Here is a 19615-nt window from a genome sequence, read left to right on the forward strand (position 1 = left end):
GTTTAAATCCACTGTGAAAGCCTAAACTGATTCCAAAGTGAAACATCCTGGGGAGTACCATTGACCAGAAACTGAACTGGACAACCATATAAATACTGTGGCTACCAGAGCAGGTCAGAGGAATCTTGCGGCAAGTAACTCACCTCCTGACCCCCCCTAAAGCCTGTTCACCATCTACAAGGCACAAGTCAGGAGTGTGATGGAATAATCTCCACATTCCTGGATGAGTTGAACTCCAACAAAACTCAAGAAGCTTGACATCATCCAGGGTAAAGCAGCCTGCTTGATTGCTACCTCTTCCACAAACATTCAATCCCTTCACAACCGACAAACAGTGACAACCGTGTGTACCAACTCACCAAGGCTCCTTAAATGGTATCTTCCAAACCCACAACTACAACCATCTCAAAGGACAAGGGCACCTTCCTGGTGTTGGGTTGGGCTCTGACTTCAGATTCAGGCTTCATTTATGGAGGCCAATGTAGTGGCCTATTTGCAAGCAACAATTCTGTGGTTGACAAACTAATCTGTTTTTGATTGGATTGATTGGGAGAGAAATGTGAGGTAGACTACCTGGGCAATCCCTGTTTAAAGTAGCACTATGGGATCTTTTGAATCCACCCCAACAGCCAGAGGAATTCCCCTATTCACAGGACGACACATCCAAATATCACTGAAACCCCAATATCGAGATTAAACCTAAAAAGATGTGAGGGAGAGGCAATAGTTCAAGCTGCAAAATTCAAGCCCTGTGTCTAATGGGTGAACAGATCACCCATCAATGCAACTTTGTGAGGAAAATTTTGATGGACAGGATTTAAAACAAAAAGTTTCAACGTCTTTTGCCATGAAATGGTTCTCATTTACTTACAGTTACCTTTTCATACATTGTGATACAAAGTTTTATTTTAAAATAATTTTTATCTGAAAAACTTAGGCTATGTTTTGGTAGCTATATCATTTCCTTGCGTTGCCCGTTAATTGTTCAGGGGGTTTGTCACCCGTCCCATGTACAGCAGACATTCGGTGCGGTGCTCATATATGAGAAATATAAAGGGTCTGTTGACGGAAAACTCATTCTGAGAGGAAAGGGGCATGAAGCCAACTGTTGTCACGGATGCTGCTGTTGTCCCTTCTTCATTCACCGTTATCGATCCTTGGTGTTTGAACTGAAAGATTTGAAACATAAGCGATCATTTTACTCTGTGGAATAAGGTCTAATAAGAACAAACGTGTATTCAAAATCCAAGCAGGCTGCGTTGTGTCATTGTTAGAACCGGGAAAAGGCATTCTAGACTCTTGTTTTTATTTGATTACTTTAAATGGCAAATTTTGCAAATGGACTGAAAAGGATCTTGCCATATTGAGGGGGAAAATCTGCAACTAACAGACCAAAGCAGTGTTTGCAGTCATCAAAGCCTGGCGATATTTTAGAACCATCTTGGCTACATATCAATTTGTTTTTTCATTCACACCTTCTTCATCTCTGAGAGGGGGGGGAAATAGAAAGGTTCCCTCGGATGAAAATATGCCCACTTTGCTATAGCGCCTGGAAAATATTTAATCCATTGGCGGCACGGTGGCATATGGGTGGCACTGTGGTTAGCACTGCTGCCTCACAGCGCCAGGGATCCGGGTTCAATTCCCAGCTTGGGTCACTGTCTGTGTGGAGTTTGCAGGTTCTCCCCGTGTCTGCGTGGGTTCCCTCCGGGTGCTCCGGTTTCCTCCCACAGTCTGAACGACGTGCCAGTTCGGTGCATTGACCCGAACAGGTGCCGAAGTGTGGCGACTAGGGGATTTTCACAGTGACTTCATTGCAGTGTTAATGTAAGCCTTACTTGTGACTAATAAATAAACTTCAAAATAAATAAACTTTTAATTATTCGCTCCAATTCTTTTATAAAGAATTTGAACCCTATTTCAGAATTTCAAATATCCATGGTACATATAGTCCCATAACATCGACCTGTCTGTTTAAAAGTCTGTTTAAGAGTCTAACAATTTCATTATTGCCTATTTTAAATGACCTTGTTAAATGTATAAATCATCCATTGCATTTAGAATGGGAAAACATAATTTCTCCCTCAGTGTACCCGAACAGGCATCAGAGTGTGGCTACTAGGAGATTTTCACAGTAACTTAATTGCAGTGTTAATGTAAGCCTACTTGTGACACTAAAAAATAAGTAAACTTTTAAACTTGTGTGCCCCTTTCATTTAGTCTATATATTTTGTGTATGTGCACAAGGGAACTCCTACCAGGTTAATGCCGAGGTTCTCCTCAGTTGATATCCCAGTGAAGTCTGCTTCTGCTTGGAAAGGTAATGTCAATCCCAAAGTCTTCAGGTACGGCACCAGGTCGTAGTGCTTCACCAGATTGAATCGGGGGAGCATAACTTTTCTTGTTCTTGTAAAAAAAAAAGACAGAATTCATGTTCCGAATTAATTTTAAATAAAATTGGAAACAGCACATAGTTTGTACAGAAAGTTTCCTTCCTCTGATTTTTATAGTACTTTAATTGCTAGAGTGTTAATTCATGTTACCCTGAAGGCTACCCTCCTTCAATTAATAAAGCCACTGTTTCCCAAGCAAGAATCATAGAATGGTACAGTATGGAAGAGGCTATTCTGCCCATCATGTCTATGCTGACTCTTTGACCAAGCCACTCTCACTCCTCTGCTTTTCCCTGATAGCCCCACAATTTTTTTTTGTTTTTATGTATTTATCCAATCCCCTATCAAAAGTTATCACTGAATCCCCTTCCACCACCCTTTTCAGGTAGTGCATTACAGATCATAACACTTGGTTGTGTAAGCATTTTTTCCCAAATGATTCTTTAGCCAATTATCACAGAATTCTTACAGTGCAGAAAGAGGCTATTCGGCCCATCGTGTCTGCACCGGCTCTCCAAATGAGCATTATGATTTAGTGCCAGTCCCCTGCCTTTTCCCTGTACCCTTGCACATTGTTCCTATTCAAATAATCAAATGATGCCCTCTTGAATGCCTCGATTGAACCTGCCTCCACTACACTTCCAGACAGTGTATTCCAGACCCAAACTTGTGTGGTGAAAAAGTTTTTTCCTCACGTCACATTTGTTTCATTTGCAAACCACTTTAAATCTGTGCCCCCTCGTTCTCGGTCCTTTTACAAGCAGGAACGGTTTCTCCCCATCTATTATGTGCAGCCCCCTTGTGATTGTGAACACCTCCTATCAAATCTCTCAATCTTCTTTGAGAACAATTCCAGCCTCTCCAATCTACCCTCATAACTGAAACTTCTCATCCCTGGAACCATTCTTGTGAACCTCTTCTGCACTTTCTCCAATGCGTTCACATCCTTCCTATAGTGTGACGCCCAGAAATGTACACAATACTCCTGCTGAGGTCTAACTAGTGTCTTGTATTGGTTTAGTTTAACTGCCTTCCTCATGTACTCCATGTTCCTTTTAATAAAGCCTTCGATACTATATGTTTTATTAACTGTTGAGGCCACCAATCATGCCGCCTTCAAAGATCTATGCACATACATACCAAGGTCATTTCTTGGTTGAATCCCTACAGTGCAGAAGGAGGCCATGTGGCCCATCGAGGCTGCACTGACTCTCCGACAGAGCACCTTACCCAGGCTGTATCCCCATAACCCCACGTGTTTACCATGACCAATCCACCTAACCTGCACATCTTTGGAGTGTGGGAGGAAACCGAAGCACCCGGAGAAAACTAATGGAGACATTATGGGAACGTGCAAACTCCACACAGACAGTGACCCAAGCCGGGAATCAAACCCAGGTCCCTGGCGCTGTGAGGCAGCAGTGCTAACCACTGTGCTGCCCTCTGCTCCTGCACCCCTTTAAGAATCATACCCCTTATTTTGCATTGTCTCTCTGAGTTCTCCCTTAAGTCTCCTCTGGTGACTGGTCCTCCTGCCAATGGAAACAGTTACGCCCAGTCAACTCCATCAAGCCCCCAAATAGTTGAACAACTTTGTTAAACCTTGCTGTAGCTTGCACTGCTCCATAGAAAGCAATCCCAGCTTCTCTGGTCTCTTCCTTTTACTGGAGTCTGTCAAACATGGTGCCATTCTGGTAAATCTCCTCTACATCTCTTCAAAATGTATCAATTGCTTAAAAACAGCCCTTGATGTTCCAACAATACAAGGCAATGAGTAGGAAATACAAGGGCAAAATGCCCCAGAATCAATGTTTGCTCTAAGCACAATAACCAAATGTTCCTCTGCAAACTCTTAAGTCGGCCACACCAAAAAAAGGTAAAGGAATCCTGCAATTGTACAAATCACCTGTGCACTCCAAATACAATCAAAGGGTACATTGCACAGGATGTTTGGGCCCTGTGGGCAATATTGCCAAGATTTATGGGCCGCATATGGCCTGGCGTTTTGATCCCTCTCATTGTGATTCACAGAATAGTTAGCTTGTGATGTAGGACCTCATCATTCTTCCTGTTATATTTAATTCACGGTGGCACAGCGATTAGCACTGCTGCCTGACAGCGACAGGGACCCCGGTTCGATTCCCGCCTTGCGTGACTGTCTGTGCGGAGTCTGCACATTCTCCCCGTGTCTGCATGGGTTTCCTCTGATGCTCCGGTTTCCACCCACAGTCTGAAAGACGTGTTGGTTAGGCGCATTGGCCATGTTAAATTCTCCCTCAGTGTACCCGAACAGGCGCTGGAGTGCGGCGAGAAAGGGATTTTCACAGTAACTTCATTGCAGTGTTAATGTAAGCCTACTTGTGACACTAATAAATAAACTTAAACTTAAAAAAAAACTTCACTGAAAGTATCAGAACTGGCTCTTATTTCATTACAGTTTCTGTAAACCCGTGAAAAACTTTTACATTTGGATGCTTCTAATCACTTAATAAAAAGAGGTCTTTGTGGAGGAGCTTGTGATGCAGATCACTGCTATATCCATACCAATTTTAATCCAGCCTTCTGAGCCGGTGCACAGTTTGTTCTATTTTGCTGAGGGCTCTTGGACTTTTAAACGGTGTGCTGTGTCACTGTTTGAGTGTACAAAATGTACCTGTTAGTCATGCTGTTTAACCACTTCACCACCACTTCAGACATCAGCTGCTTTTCAATGGCTCTCATGCCAGAGAACTTCCGGGGTACCACGATCAGCATGCTGATGTTTCCCACGTATGGCAGCTGGAGAATGTCGCATTCCAGCTCGCGATCCGCCGCCGCCAGGAAATTCCCCTTGGTTTGCATCATGCTCACTTTCACCGTGCTCTTTTCATTCAGCCAGAACGAGCCTCTGTACGTCTTTTCGATTGGAAATTTAGTCTCCCAAGAGCCTGTTCAACCGGAGGGCAAAAATGTCACAACAGCGTATTTTTGTGTAAGCTCAGGATTCCAGATTTTAGACTCCCAATGTACTTTCCACGTTAAGTAGTCTCACAACACCAGGTTAAAGTCCAACAGGTTTATTTGCCAGCACGAGCTTTCGGAGCGCTGCTCCTTCATCAGGTGAGTCACCTGATGAAGGGGCAGCGCTCCGAAAGCTCGTGATTCCAAATAAACCTGTTGGACTTTAACCTGGTGTTGTGAGACTACTTACTGTGCCCACCCCAGTCCAACGCCGGCAACTCCACATCATGACTTTCCATATTGCCTGCAAAGAAGTGAGCTCTCTCAAATTGAATATTATACTGCCTGAACTTTTTCATATACTTTCTTGACAAGTAATGTTTTTAAAGAGATGCCCGAGGGGCATGATTAGCATTTTACGGGCAATTAAATGCTAAATAATTGAAAAAAGATCATTAGAGGTGGCACACTTAAAGAGTTTAAAATGATCCCTTTATAAAATTCAATTTGCTAATCGCTCAGTTTCAGAGTTTGTTTTGCCTCTTTGAAATCTAGCGAATATCGGAGTTGTCCACCTTTTACTCTGACTGTTTGAAGTGCTCATTTCACTTTATATATTGTATACAATTCTTTTATCCACTGCATATTACTGCCACCATTAGAATAATTAATTAGAATAATTGGAATTATAATGAATGGGTGGCACAGTGGTTAGCACTGTTGCTTCACAATGCCAGGGACCCGGGTTCGATTCCCAGCTTGGGTCGCTGTCTGTACGGAGTCTGCACATTCTCCCCGTGTCTGTGTGGGTTTCGTCCTGGTGCTGCGGTTTCCTCCCACAGTCCGAAAGGAATTAAGGGTGATGGTGAGCGGGCGGGTAAGTGGAGCTGTGTCCACAAAAAGATCAGCCATGGTCTTATTGAATGGCGGAGGGGCCAGATGGCCTACTCCTGCTCCTAGTTCTTATGTTCTTATGAAAGACGTGCTGGTTAGGTGCATTGGCCGTGCCAAATTCCCCCTCGGTGTACCCGAACAGGTACCGGAGTGTGGCGACTAGGGGATTTTCACAGTAACTTCATTGCAGTGTTAATGTAAGCCTAGTTGTGGCACGAATAAATAAACTTTAAAACTTTAAACTTTACCAAAGGGAGCTTGATGGCAATAATAATACTACGGCAATTTTCTGTAATCCTTTCAGGTGCCCCGTAATTTAACACTGCAAATAATAAAATAGTGGTGCATGATGACCCCTCTACCCCCACTTTGATTCTAAGAAAGTTAGTTTTATCAAGGTAAAATTAGGATTTGGATGGATTTATTACAGACACAGTATACATAGTTATGACTTAAACTTGTGTAATTTGGAATTGACAGCTGTAGCTTTAACAAATAAAAAATTTGATTCGCTTATTGTCTGTTCATCAATGGAAAAGCTGAGTTTAATAATTATGACATTAAAATGAATGGAATCTATTGTGCAACCAAGCACAATGAGGTGATGAAACAGTTATGCTCTGGGTTGAGAAACATTGTACCAGCTAAATTTGTAATTAAATAAATTTACCTTTCAAGTATAAGCAGTTCAGAATCATGATTAGCGTTTGTGGATCTACTGTTTTTAAGGCTTCCTTAATCAGTCCTTTGGTGAGTTTCAAAATACGGTCATTTATTTTACTGATCAAAATGGGATCAGAAAAGTTGGCTGACTGAGGCTCGGCAAAGTAATAGGTTTTCATATTCTGCGTGAAGTTGTTCAGAATCTCTGTGTCGTGCCGTACAAACAGACTGTTGACAGTCTGGAGAGTGTAACCAAAGTTGTGGCGAAAGAGGCGATGGGTAAGCCTGCGGAAGAGGTTATGAACGGTCATTATGTCGTATTTCACACTGGCGTTCACAAAATCGGCAAAGCCAAGTGCGTGGAATAGCTGCTGATGGGTTTCATGCTCTGCACCTAAAGAAACCATGCCCAGGGTTATTGAAATGCCGACCGGAGCTAGTAGTATGTTATCGGACTGGTCAACAACATTCCTGATGCTTCTATAAAGACCAAAGGCAAAGTTGGCATTGACGATGTTCAAGCGTTGAATCCTGGTTTTGCCATGGAATAGCTTAAGTAGCCTGGCTCTTTTGGCCGCTGGGTCTGCAGGTTCAAGCTCTGTGTCCGTTTCCTCCGCTAGTTCTATCTCATCAATTTCATCAATGTAATCGTCATCCCCCTCTGCCAACAGTTCATCAAAATTCAGGTAGTCCTCCTCCTCCTCTTCTTCTGGCAGGAGATCTTGTGTTAAGGTATTGTCTTTATGAAATTGTATTTGGGCACTTTCAGTTTCAAGGTCCTCGTCCAAACCGGCTTGAGGCATTGGTGGTCTGCCTGTTGCCACCATCTTGAAATGTTCATCTAAAGGCTTAACTCCACATAGTGTAGGCACTGGAACTAGGCAGGCAATCAGAATGAAGAGTAGGAATCTCATTTTGCAGAGATTTGCTTCTGTTGGTGCCAAATGGAAGAAATTAGACTTTCAGTAAAATAATGAAAATGACTGCAAACAATGTCTCGTATTTAGCACTTGTGTTTCACCTGTTGCTGAAAGCATAAATTTACCTGCAGTGATTTATCTGTAGATAATGTGAAGTAGCGGCACTGCTGCCTCACAGTGCCAGGGACCCAGAATCGATTCCTGGCTTGGGTCACTGTCTGTGTGGAGTTTGCACATTCACCCTGTGTCTGCGTGGGTTTCCTCCGGGTGCTCCGGTTTCCTCCCACAGTCTGAAAGACGTGTGGGTTAGGTGGGTTGACCATGCTAAATTGACCCTAGTGTCATGGGGATTATCAGGGTAAATATGTGGGGTTACGGGAATAGGGTGGGATTGTGTTTGGTGCAGACTCAATGGGCCGAATGGCTTCCTTCTGCACTGTGGGGATTCTATATCAAAATTCTTAAAATAATTTGTTGCCTTTGAAAGTTGCGTTCTGATTTTTATTTTTGAATTGTGAATGGTCATCAGGGTTTTTTATTCTCTTAAACAGCTATTAATGCCTCATCTAAAATTGTCATTTGTAACGTACTTTATTAACTGGTTACAAACACAATTGTGAGTAATCTGGGCAGTTGCAGCGACAATCCCAATTGAAATGAAGTAGAAGCAAGGCATCCGCAGTCCTGAGGGACTGCCGAAGAAATCACATGATGTGGAGATGCCAGTGTTGGACTGGGGTAAACACCGTAAGAAGTCTCACAACACCAAGTTAAAGTTGGACTTTAACCTGGTGTTGTGAGACTTCTTACTAAGAAATCACAGCCAGCAAAATACATGTCGTAAACACTTTTACTCTGAGTGCATTCCCTGTTCACAATTCCTTCTGTCATGCTCCCATCACACCACAATCTGGTGCGTCATTGTTAGCCATACCCCCTGCTCATTCACGCCAAATGTTTTCCAGAAAAAAACGTTGTCCCTTTTCTTGCCTATTTCACAATTGCATGGTCATGTTTATCACTAGTTTGCTGCTCATTGTGTGTTTTAGTGTTTTGTTCAAATTACTACTTGTTGGCCTCAATCCCCCAGAAAAACCTGTGCTGGGATTGAACATTTTTGCCCAGAATTGTGATTTTTCTTGCAGTTTGCGCACATGCATGGCACTCAATTTCCCAGAATTGATTCATTGCCAGTGTGCCAGCCCAACTGAATGAATATTTTCCTTTATCCCGGCTATCCGTCCATCTGTTGTGCAAAATTATTTGAAGAAACTCTCGCTATTGTGATAAAGTTTATATAGTGCAGCTGTCTGTACGACATGAGGAAAATATAGCAGTCATTAGGGGGAGGCGGTGGCATTGGTGGTATTGTCACTGGGCCAGTCATTCAGAGATCCAGGGTATTGCTCAGGGTTCGAAACCCACCACGGCTGATGGTGAAATTTGAATTCAGTAAAAATGATGACCATGTACCCATTGTCAATTGTCGTAAAAACTCCTTTAGGGGAGGAAATCTGCCATCCCTACCTGGTCTGGCCTACATGTGATTCCACAGTAGTGTGGTTGACTCTTGAATGCCCTCTGAAATGGCCCTAGCAAGCCACTCCGTTCAGAGGCAAAAAGCAATGGGCAATGAATGCTGGCCTTGCCGGAGACGCCCACATATCAGTGACATGCATGTTGGAGTTTTTGTTTTCATCTACCAATTTCGGAAAGTGTATTGAGTTCAGCGTGAGAAACAGTGAGTGAAACAATGAGTCCTTTTCCTGGTGGTAGTTTATTTGTTTTTCAAGTTACATCTTGAAGCTAAATCATCTAATCGTTTTCGCTACTTTTTGTGAGATGTTAGAGAATGCAACCTGATGGCACAGGTGGTAACCAATTACATCTATATGTTGGGGAACAAAAAGGACAAATGTACAAACTTGAGTTGAAAACCAATGGAATCAAAATGAGACCTCTAATTCATTCTCCGACAGAGCATCTTACCCCAGGCCCTCTCCCCCACCCTCTCCCCATAATCCCACACATTTCCTATGGCTAATCCATCTAACAGGCACATCTTGGACACTAAGGGGCAATTTTTATTTTACCATGGCCAATCCACCTAACCAGCACATCTTTGGAGGAAACTGGAGCACCCGGAGAAAACCCCATGCCGACACGGGGGAGAACACGCAAAATCCATACAGTCACCCGAGGCCGGAATTGAACCCAGGTCCCTGGAGCTGTGAGGCAGCTGTGCTAGCCACTGTGCCACTGTCCTGCCCTTTTCTCCCTGGCTTTTCTTCAAAATGGTGCCAGTGCACCTTAAATATCACAGACTGGACTTCGGTTTAACATCTCGTCTGAACGATAGCGTGCGCCACACCCTCAGTGTTGCACTGAAATGTTGGCCTTGATTTTTATGCTGGAGTCCTGCAGTAGGAGACAACCTTCTGGCTCAGAGTTGAATGCACTACAACTCCAGCTGACAACTGATACATAAAATAGATGCGCATCTCACGTGACATTTGTGTCACACTTTTTATCCACTTGTCTCAAATATATTTGTAAACCAGTAACTAACTGAAACGGAACAAATAAGGAGCCAAAAATAAATAAATGTCATCTTTTATATATTCAAAACTGTATCAAAGAAAGTTGCTAATTTCCTTCTGGTCTCTTCTGATGCTGTTTCTGTCAAAGGGAAGAACCGGAGGTTTTCACACGATTGTTATTTTAGAGGCGAAGTTTGTCCTGGAAGTTTTAGTTTCCAGGATGCCTCTTTGTGCTCCAAGCAAGCATATCCACTGCAGTTATCCTTTGTAACCTTAAAAACACAGCCTAGTTGAATATAGCTTGGCATAGTTGCAGTGCTTTGGGATGCATTACCTGGCTGTGCTACCTTGGCTTGTGTGCAGTATGTACATAGCGAGAAATGAAAGACATTTTCACAATTTTGAAAATCATTTTGTTCTCATTCACTTGAGAGTTGAGTCTTTTCTGATCTTTTAAAAAAAATCTTGCGGCTGGGCTGCCGTCAGACTTTTGAATGGACCTACTTCGCATTAAGTTGATCTTTCTCCACACCCTAGCTATGACTGTAACACTACATTCTGCACTCTCTCCTTTCCTTCTCTGTGAACGGTATGCTTTATCTGTATAGCACACAAGAAGCAATACTTTTCACGGTATATCAATACATGTGACAATAATAAATCAAATCAAATTAGAGGATGATAAGTGAACAACCCTGAGGACTGTAGTTACATAGAATGTATTGCATAAAAACATGCCATTTCTGTTCCACTCGATCCACCTCCCAAAATGAAATGGAAATCATATTAAGATTCTTTTAAAAATCTTTTCGTATAATGCTTCTCATAATTCAAATGTGATGCACGAGAGTTTGAGAATCTAATTCTACTCACAAATATTAAAAGAATTTGAAATTCCAATCACGCGCTTTTCAGAATTAATTCTTGCTGTAAAATGCAAATATTGGTTTCAGTAAACTGCACAGGCCCCTCAATTAAGTATCACTGCTGTTTACATTTTCACTTGTAATCTGAAATAAATTGGTCTTGATTTAAAAGTTTCAGTGGGCTTACCTGCAGGCACTACGCAGAAAAACAATCTTGCACTGATGAAATCAACTGCTTGTGTGTTTTTCAAAGACTCTGTTCTTAAAGATCTGACCCAATGTCCCCCTGCATTGATTCACAAAAAGGTAAACAAGCTGAAATCAAACACTCCAGGACATGTAATCCTATCTACGGGTAAGACTATTCCAATCAATCATTTCCAGTCGGTCTGTGGTTGTACTGAGGTACATTTTTTTCTTGAGCATATTTATGCAGAGTGGCTTGGCCAAGTGTTGGCCTCCAGATCTCTTATCATAGAATCCCTACAGTGCAGAAGGAGGCCATTCTGCCCATCGAGTCTGCACCGACTACAATTCCACTCAGGCCCAATCCCCCATAACCGCATGCATTTACCCTAGCTAGTCCCCTTGACACTAAGGGGCAGTTTAGCATGGCCAATCCACCTCACTTGCACATCTTTGGACTGTGGGAGGAAACCGGAGCATACCCGCGCAGACACTGGGAGACTGTGCAAACTCCACACAGACAGTGACCCAAGCCGGCAATCGAACCCGGGTCCCTGGCGCTGTGAGGCAGCAGTGCTAACCACTGCGTCACCCATAAAAATTATTTCATGAGATGCGACAAAGTCAGCATTTATTGCCCATTCCTAATTATCCTTGAACTGAGTGGCTTGCTAGGGTGTTGCAGAGGGCAGTTAAGAGTCAACCACGTTGCTGTGGGTCTAAAGTTGCATGTAGGTCAGACTGGGTAAGTGTGGCAGATTTCCTTCTCTCGAGGACATTAGTGAACCGGCGGAGTTTTTATATCAATTGATGGCGGTTGTCATGGTCACCATTCCTGAGACTAGCTTTGAATTCCATATTTATTTATTGAATTTAAATTCCACCAGCTGCCACGGTGGGATTTGAACCCATGTCCTCATAGCATTAACCTGGGTGTCTGGATTGCTAGTCCAGTGACTTTGCACTATGCCACCATCTGTCCTTACCTAGAGCTTGGAGATTCCAGCCCAGTTCCTCCTGCTCCTGCTCTGGTTCAGCCACTCCTGCAGGAAGGTTCTGCATTGGGATGTCGGGTGAGGGCAGGAGTGATGTGCCCTGCAGTTGAACAGCTCGCCAGCACTCACTGTCCTTGGCCACTTGGATAAACCACTCGTGGACAGATGGCATCAGGATAGATGGCGAGAACGCTGTCCTGAAACTAAAATGATTAAAGATGTGTAACCTCACAATGGTGTTTTAATTCACTTACATGGTTAATTGCTCAGCCCTGGCTTCAAGGTTATCGTTTATCAAATGTTTTTCATTAACTTGGTCTGCAAAGCAGTTTAAAAGCGACTGCTGCTATGTTTACATTCGTGGATACACTGACTTTACTCTGGAGTGCGCCCAGTAAAAAAGTATTTATGCGATCTGCATTAAGTCACTGCATTTAGTTGGTAGAAGTAAGCAAAGTGAAGTAGCTGTATCTACTGTAACATTCCACACCTGGGATACGTGCACTCCAAACATTGCACAAAATCTTTCCACATTAACCTACCACAATTGGAAAAATGTCATTATATTGTTTATATAATGAGGTGACTGCCTGGGCTGTAGAATGAAGACCCCATTAGATTGAAAGCAGATGGACTGACTCAGAAATGGTAGCAAGAGGAACATCATCCAACTATATATCGGGTAAAGTTTACAGTAGAGTCCTGAGCCAATGAATAAGCCCTTAATCTGATCGAAAAGCAGAGAACATTGGAAACATTCATCACAGAATCCCGACAGAGCAGAAAAGGCCATTCGGCCCATTGAGTCTGCACCGACCTTCCGAAAGAGCACCCTTACCGAGGCCCAATCTCCCCCCCCCCCATCCTAACCCCGTAATCCCATGCATTGCCAGTCCAGCTAACCTGTACATCTCTGGGGTGTGGAAGGAAGCTGGAGCACCCGGGGGAAACCCACGCAGACACAGGGAGAATCTGCAAACTCCACACAGTCTGTCAATGCCGGAATTGAACCCGGGTCCCTGTGCTGTGAGGTAGCAGTGCTAATCCACTGTGCCACCGTGGCACCCGAGTTTGGCAGCATCTGTGCTGGGGGAGAGAACCCAAATTATGTTGCAAATTAGTTGAGTCTTAATCTTGGAGAAACAATAAACTTCTCTTTACCCTTTACATTCTCCTCCTAATAATATTTAAAATAGATTGTATTTCCCCAAGAAATAAATCCACAAGACTAATGCCGTGCTTTTGCAATCTAGACCAAATAGTTTAAGATGATTGGACCAGTCTTTTTAGATGTTTGCATATGTTTTTTTAAAGTAATATACAGCAGTGATTTTAAAATGCCAAACTCCTTTCTTTGCTCCTAAGGAGTTAACATTTCATCCAAACTTGACAAAGTTGGGGATTTAACAGGTTTTAAACAAGTGCAGAGGCAGGGAGAGGGGAGGAGAAGAACAAAATGGAAGGTCTGTTGATCGGGTGGAAGACAGGAAAGATTAAATAACAAAAGGGTTAACAGTACACAGCAAGATTCTCTTAAGGTTAACATGCAGGTTCATTCGGCAGTTAGGAAGGCAAGTGCAATGTTAGCATTCATGGCGAGAGGGCTATAATACAAGAGCAGGGAAGTACTTCTGAGGTTGTATAGGGCTCTGATCGGATCCTATTTGGAGTACCGTGAGCAGTTTTGGGCCCCATATCTAAGGAAGGATGTGCTGGCCTTGGAAAGGGTTCAGAGGAGGTTCACAAGAATGATCCCTGGAATAAAGAGCTTGTCGTATGAGGAACGGATCAGGACTCTGGGTCTGTACTCGGAGTTTAGAAGAGGATGAGGGAGGATTTTATTGAAACTTACAGGATACCGCGAGGCCTGGATAGAGTGGACATGGAGAGGTCTTTCCACCAGTAGGAAAAACTAGAACCAGAGGGCACAACCTCAGGCTAAAGAGACGATCCTTTAAAACAGATGAGGAGGAATTTCTTCAGCCAGAGAGTGGTGAATCTGTGGAACTCTTTGCTGCAGAAGGCTGTGGAGGCTAGGTCATTGAGTGTCTTTAAGACAGAGATAGATAGGTTCTTGATTAATAAGGGGATCAGGGGTTATGGGGAAAAGGCAGGAGAATAGGGATGAGAAAAAAATCAGCCATGATTGAATGGCGGAGCAGACTCGATGGGCCGAGTGGCCTAATTCTGCTCCTATGTCTTATGGTCTTTTAAAAAAGTTGCTGATGGGGACAACTTGCGAACCATATGATGTGTCTAAAGGAGATATAGCAGAATCATGTAAGGTTTGGTAGATCCATGTTCAAACACAAGAAGGAAATAGAAAGCAATGAAGATAAACAACATAGGAAAGACGGACAAAAATGCCTTTGAAGAGGAGAGCAGACTTTCTTCAAGATGGATGCCCCTTGAGGAGAAATGGCAGTGAATTAAACACTAACACAAAGCAAGTCTTTGTGCCAGTCCCAGGCACCTGCAAGAAGGCTGAACTGCCACATTGATAAGTGGGCTGATTGATAGAAAAGATGGTTGTGTCAAAGGTTATTTTTGACTTGCCACATACATAATCCAGTCTGTTTAGCCAGCTTTGTTATCAGTGCACCCAATGTGATCTCCTGCTTGCTCATGGGAGGCGAAGGCATGATAAATCAAATTCTGATCACTGCCTACTGGACAGTGCTACTGGCACTGAGTTTGTTCCTGTTGCCCCAGCTCCCACAGGAGAAGCCCTTCATCGCTGCACACTCTTGATCATGTAGCCGGAAGCAAAAATTGCCAATGCTCATCCTGTAAAGCATATATTTTCTCTAGTAAAAAGGCTTTTGAGGGAACTAATAGACATCTTCAAAATTCTGAAAGGATTTGATGGGTTTAAAGTTTATTTATTAGTGTCACAAGTAGGCTTACATTAACACTGCAATGAATTTACTGTGAAAATCCCCTAGTCGCCACACTCCGGGACCTGTTTGGGAGAATTTAGCACAGCCGATGCACCTAACCAGCACATCTTTTGGACTGTGAGAGGAAACCCAAGTACCCGTAAGAAACCCACGTAGACACAGGGAGAATGTGCAGACTCCGCACAGACAATGACCCAAACTGGGAATCGAACCTGAGTCCCTGGCGCTGTGAGGCCGCAGTGTTAACTGCTGTGCCGTCCAGGGAAACATAGAAAAAATGTTTCCACTTGTTGGGAATTCGAAATTGGGGGTGACAAATATAAGATAGTTCCCAATAAATCCAGGAACTTGGGAGAAACTTCTATAACCAGAGAGTGGTTAGCCGTGAGCGATAGTCTTGGAGATGTGGCTTGAACTTTGATCTTTGCCTCCTTGCCAGTGGATGTTAATTGAAGACCATCAAAATTGATACCTCACCAGCATCCAAGAACAAAGCGAATTGGGTCAAAATTGACTTGTGATTCATTGAAAAAAAAAATCTGCTTTACAACTTGGCAATTGCCCTACTCTCCAAGCTAGTTCCAAAGCTCCCTGAATGAAGACTTTCACAATGAGCTGCATGTTAAGGCTTTTGATGGAGCTGCTAATTGTGTGACTTCTGTTTTTGCAGCTGACGCGACGATTGCCTCCAATCAAAGATGCTAAACCCAGGCTTCAGAAGCTGTTCCGTGACTTCTGGCTGTATTCGGTTGTGATGGGTTTTGCTGTGGAAGGTTCAGGTACTGAGAGAATGCTAAATTACTGGGCTATGCCATGGTCACTATCGAGGTTTCTATTTGGGTACTATATCAAAAATAATCACCTGGAATTTGGTCCCCGCCGGCATAGAATCAGAATTCAGTGCAGAAGAGGCCTCTAAGGGGATTTTCCAGGGGCCTCCCTCAGGGGTCTTGCATTCAGCCGATCTCAGCTCACACAGAGCTTTGACTAAGGGTCATCTGGACTTGAAGCGTCAGCTCTTTTCTCTCCTTACAGATGCTGCCATACCTGCTGAGATTTTCCAGCGTTTTCTCTTTTGGTTTCAGCTAACACAAAGACTTGCGAAAGATAGTGCGCAGTTAAGGACATTCTTTATTTGACTAATACGCATTGGGAGAGAGACAGCCGGAGGATTCCACCTTCTCTCTGACGTTACACCCCAAAACAGATATACATTTTCGAAGATTCGTTTCTCCTGCCCAATCTGTCATCCAAACTGGATGATCCAATTACATTAATACATATTATCTACCTTGGCCAATGGCGTTCTACCCTCTAACAGAATTAGGAATTCATTGGTCAACTAGCCCCGGAAGTCTTTCCCTCCATTTCCTGGCAACCTTACCCACGCATATTCGGTAGGTTTGAGGGTCACCTCACCACCTGCAAGCCATGGCAATGAGAAAGGAGTTACTCCCTATGTTTGATAGCTGCCTCCTTATCAGCGGAAGCTGAATACATCTATTAATTGCAACTAGATGCAGAACTCTTCATTCATAATCTTGGTAGCTTCCAGCTGCAAGGCCTTTCTCTGATAGTATTTCTATACCTTATTTTTTCCAGAGATGTAGTCTGCCTGGTTCTGCTTTTTCCCATTATGCTTTAGGGCAGGTTGCTCTTGGCCAAAGTTTACATAACATTCAAAACTACAATATTTGCCCAAAATTTGCTAACCGTGACATATGTGTCTATGCAGACAATACCTTTGTATGAAATATAAGTGAGGCACATTATGATACCTTTGGTATATATAAGACACACTGCGGTCCCTATTCTAAACTAATCTACTTGTTTTAATAGTTCTCAAATAGCAGGGTTTTTGTACCCACTGCTACAAGGCCATTCAGCCCATCGAGTCTGCACTGACTCTCTGACGGAGTGTCTTACTCAGGCCCTCTTGCCCCCCCCCCCCCCCCCCCCCCCCCCGTCCCATCCCTGCAACCTCACACATTACCATGGGTAATCTATCTAACCTCGCAGTAGAAAGAGATGTCTTGACAGAAGGGACATTTTGTCAGAGCTTTTCATCTTGCATTCATCAGATATGTTCTGATAAATCAAAGCATTACCCTTCCTTTTGCAAATCATTGAAACTTTCTAAAATAATATGTAAATAAACTTTACCCGGTGGTCAGCTATTTGTCTGCGAAACTTGCTCGCAGAGGCTTAGAATAGACAGGAGCACAAGTGAATTTAATGAGGGAGGAAATAAGTCATTTCTTTCAAAAGCATATGCCGTAATTATAAATAATTAATTGTTTCTGATCAGAACTTAATGCTTTTACTTGTCTAGTTTGATTGTGATCACTTTTGTTGGAAATCTCCATTTGGGCTTCAGCAGCACTGCCATGAGCTGTTTTCCAGTAACGTGTTTCCTTTCTGTAGGCCTGTGGCCAGAGGAGTGGTATGAGGGAGTGTGCGAAATAGCCACCAAGTCTCCATTGCTAACCTTTCCTGGAGGAGAGCCTTTGCGTTCAGAGTTGCAGTACAACTCCGCCCTGAAGAATGACACAGTTTCAGCAGTAAGAACATCTACTTTATTCCAGTAATCAAAGCAGTCCAGTCAAGTGTACTTGATGGCAATGTAGGATGAAGATTCACTGTCCTAACTGTTCATTCTTGGCTGGGCTGCGGTGCAAATGATTCAAGTGAATCCTACCTGTTAATCCCACAAGGGAGGAGAGGAATATTTAGCAGACAAGTAGCCATGGCTTCTAGTGACAGCATGTCAAGACCTCTAAGAAGGGCACCAGCCAATCTAGGATGGCACATGACATGTGGTAGGGCAGACGAGGTTTAAAAGACTTGGGTCTTAGTTTACCGTTCTGTGTGGGAAAACTGATGTGCGGGTTAGGTTGATTGGCCAGGTTAAAAAAAATTGCCCCTTAGAGTCCTGGGATGTGTAGGTTAGAGGGATTAGTGGGTAAATATGTGGGGGTAGGGCCTGGGTGGGATTGTGGTCGGTGCAGACTCGATGGGCCGAATGGCCTCCTTCTGTACTGTAGGGTTTCTATGATTCTATGATTCTATGAAACACCTGAGGAAAATGCAGCAAAAATAGCAGAAACTCATTAAAAAAGGAAAACTTGTGTTTTGATAATGCCTTCCATGACCCCCAGGGTGCCCCAAAGAGCTTTATGGTCAACTACTTTTGTAGTTTGGCACTGTTGTAGTGAAGGAAATGCACAGCTAATTTGTGCGCAGCAAGCCCTACCTGAGAGAACAGGCAAGGCCTCAGTTTAAAGTCTCATCTGAATGATGGTGCTTTTGCCAGTGCAGCACTCCCTCAGTACTGCACTAGCATGTCAGGCTAGACTTTTGTACCCAAGTCTCTGGATTGCGGCTTGAGCCTCATGTCCACTGAGCCACAGATGACAAACAAAGGTTGTTTGAATGACTTTGAAATTTGATCCCACTCTGCCCGAGTACATGACTCAAATATGTTTTCAGGCCTGTCATTCTAATGAGGCTATTAATTGCTGATCTGCCGTAGCAACTTGGTGAGCAGAAGGTTATTTTTTTCAAACAGCAAATGAATAAAGAAGTTATGATCTGGAGTGTATTGCCTGAAGAGGTAACAGGAACAGATTCAGTGCAAACCTTCAAAGAGGAATTGGATATAGACTTGAAAAGGAGGGATTTACAGAGCTATGAGGAAAGTGCAGGGACGTGGGACTAATTGGCTAACTTTTTCAAAGAGTTGACATAGATATGATGGGCCAAATGGCCACTTCCTGCACTGTATGACTTTGTAAGCACTCACCAAGCACTAATCCTTCATCCGATAACATGGATAAATCCATAACTCCTTTGCCACACACTTTTAAAATGGAGCTTTTTGAGGGAGTAACAAACACATGGATAACGGGGAACCTGTGGATGTGGCATACTTGGATTTCCAGAAGGCATTTGATAAAGTGCCATATCAAAGCTTGCATGGTGTCGGTTGTAACATATTAGCATGGATAGGGGATTGGTTAGCTAACAGGGAACAAAGAGTTGGCAAAAATGGGTAATTTTTTGGTTGGTAAGATTTGACAAGTGGAACGTACTGGGACCACAACTATTTACAATTTATACCAATGATTTGGATGAAGGGATCAAAGATATGGTTGCTTTATTTATCAATGACTTAAAGATAGGTAGGAAAGCAAGTTGTGAGGAGGACACAAGGAATCTGTAAAGGGATATAGATAGGTAAAATGCATGGGCAAAATGGAATATGTTGGAAAATGTGAACTCGTTCACTTTGGCAGCAAAATAGCAAAACAGTGTATTG

General features: G+C 43.2%; 2 protein-coding genes across 2 annotated transcripts in view; one reads left to right on the forward strand and one right to left on the reverse strand.

The window, feature by feature from the left end:
* The window catches only part of pi4kab (phosphatidylinositol 4-kinase, catalytic, alpha b), a 161843-nt gene that overhangs the window by 54593 nt on the left and 87635 nt on the right, over positions 1–19615 (forward strand). Inside the window, exons 20-21 of the mRNA XM_078227246.1 lie at positions 15968–16076; positions 17722–17858. Of these exons, the coding sequence (XP_078083372.1) occupies positions 15968–16076; positions 17722–17858 (246 nt within the window). The remainder of the gene's footprint in view (positions 1–15967; positions 16077–17721; positions 17859–19615) is intronic.
* On the reverse strand, positions 175–11505 carry serpind1 (serpin peptidase inhibitor, clade D (heparin cofactor), member 1). The gene is made up of 5 exons (XM_078227248.1): positions 11404–11505; positions 6898–7821; positions 5047–5320; positions 2259–2406; positions 175–1169 (listed from the first exon to the last, which is right to left on the reverse strand). The coding sequence occupies exons 2-5, from the start codon at positions 7802–7804 to the stop codon at positions 978–980; spliced, it is 1521 nt and encodes a 506-aa protein (XP_078083374.1). The 5' UTR covers positions 7805–7821; positions 11404–11505; the 3' UTR covers positions 175–977.

This window comes from Mustelus asterias, chromosome 13, assembly GCF_964213995.1.
Source record: "Mustelus asterias chromosome 13, sMusAst1.hap1.1, whole genome shotgun sequence".
In the NCBI taxonomy this organism is placed as follows: Eukaryota; Metazoa; Chordata; class Chondrichthyes; order Carcharhiniformes; family Triakidae; genus Mustelus; species Mustelus asterias.

Coding starts and splice junctions, on each gene's coding strand:
- serpind1 (XM_078227248.1), bottom strand. CDS start 7,804: ATGAGATTCCTACTCTTCATTCTGATTGCCTGCCTAGTTCCAGTGCCT. Junction 2,407..5,046: donor TTAAACAGCATGACTAACAG/GTACATTTTGTA, acceptor TTTTTTTACAAG/AACAAGAAAAGTTATGCTCC. Junction 1,170..2,258: donor AGAACCTCGGCATTAACCTG/GTAGGAGTTCCC, acceptor CAAATCTTTCAG/TTCAAACACCAAGGATCGAT.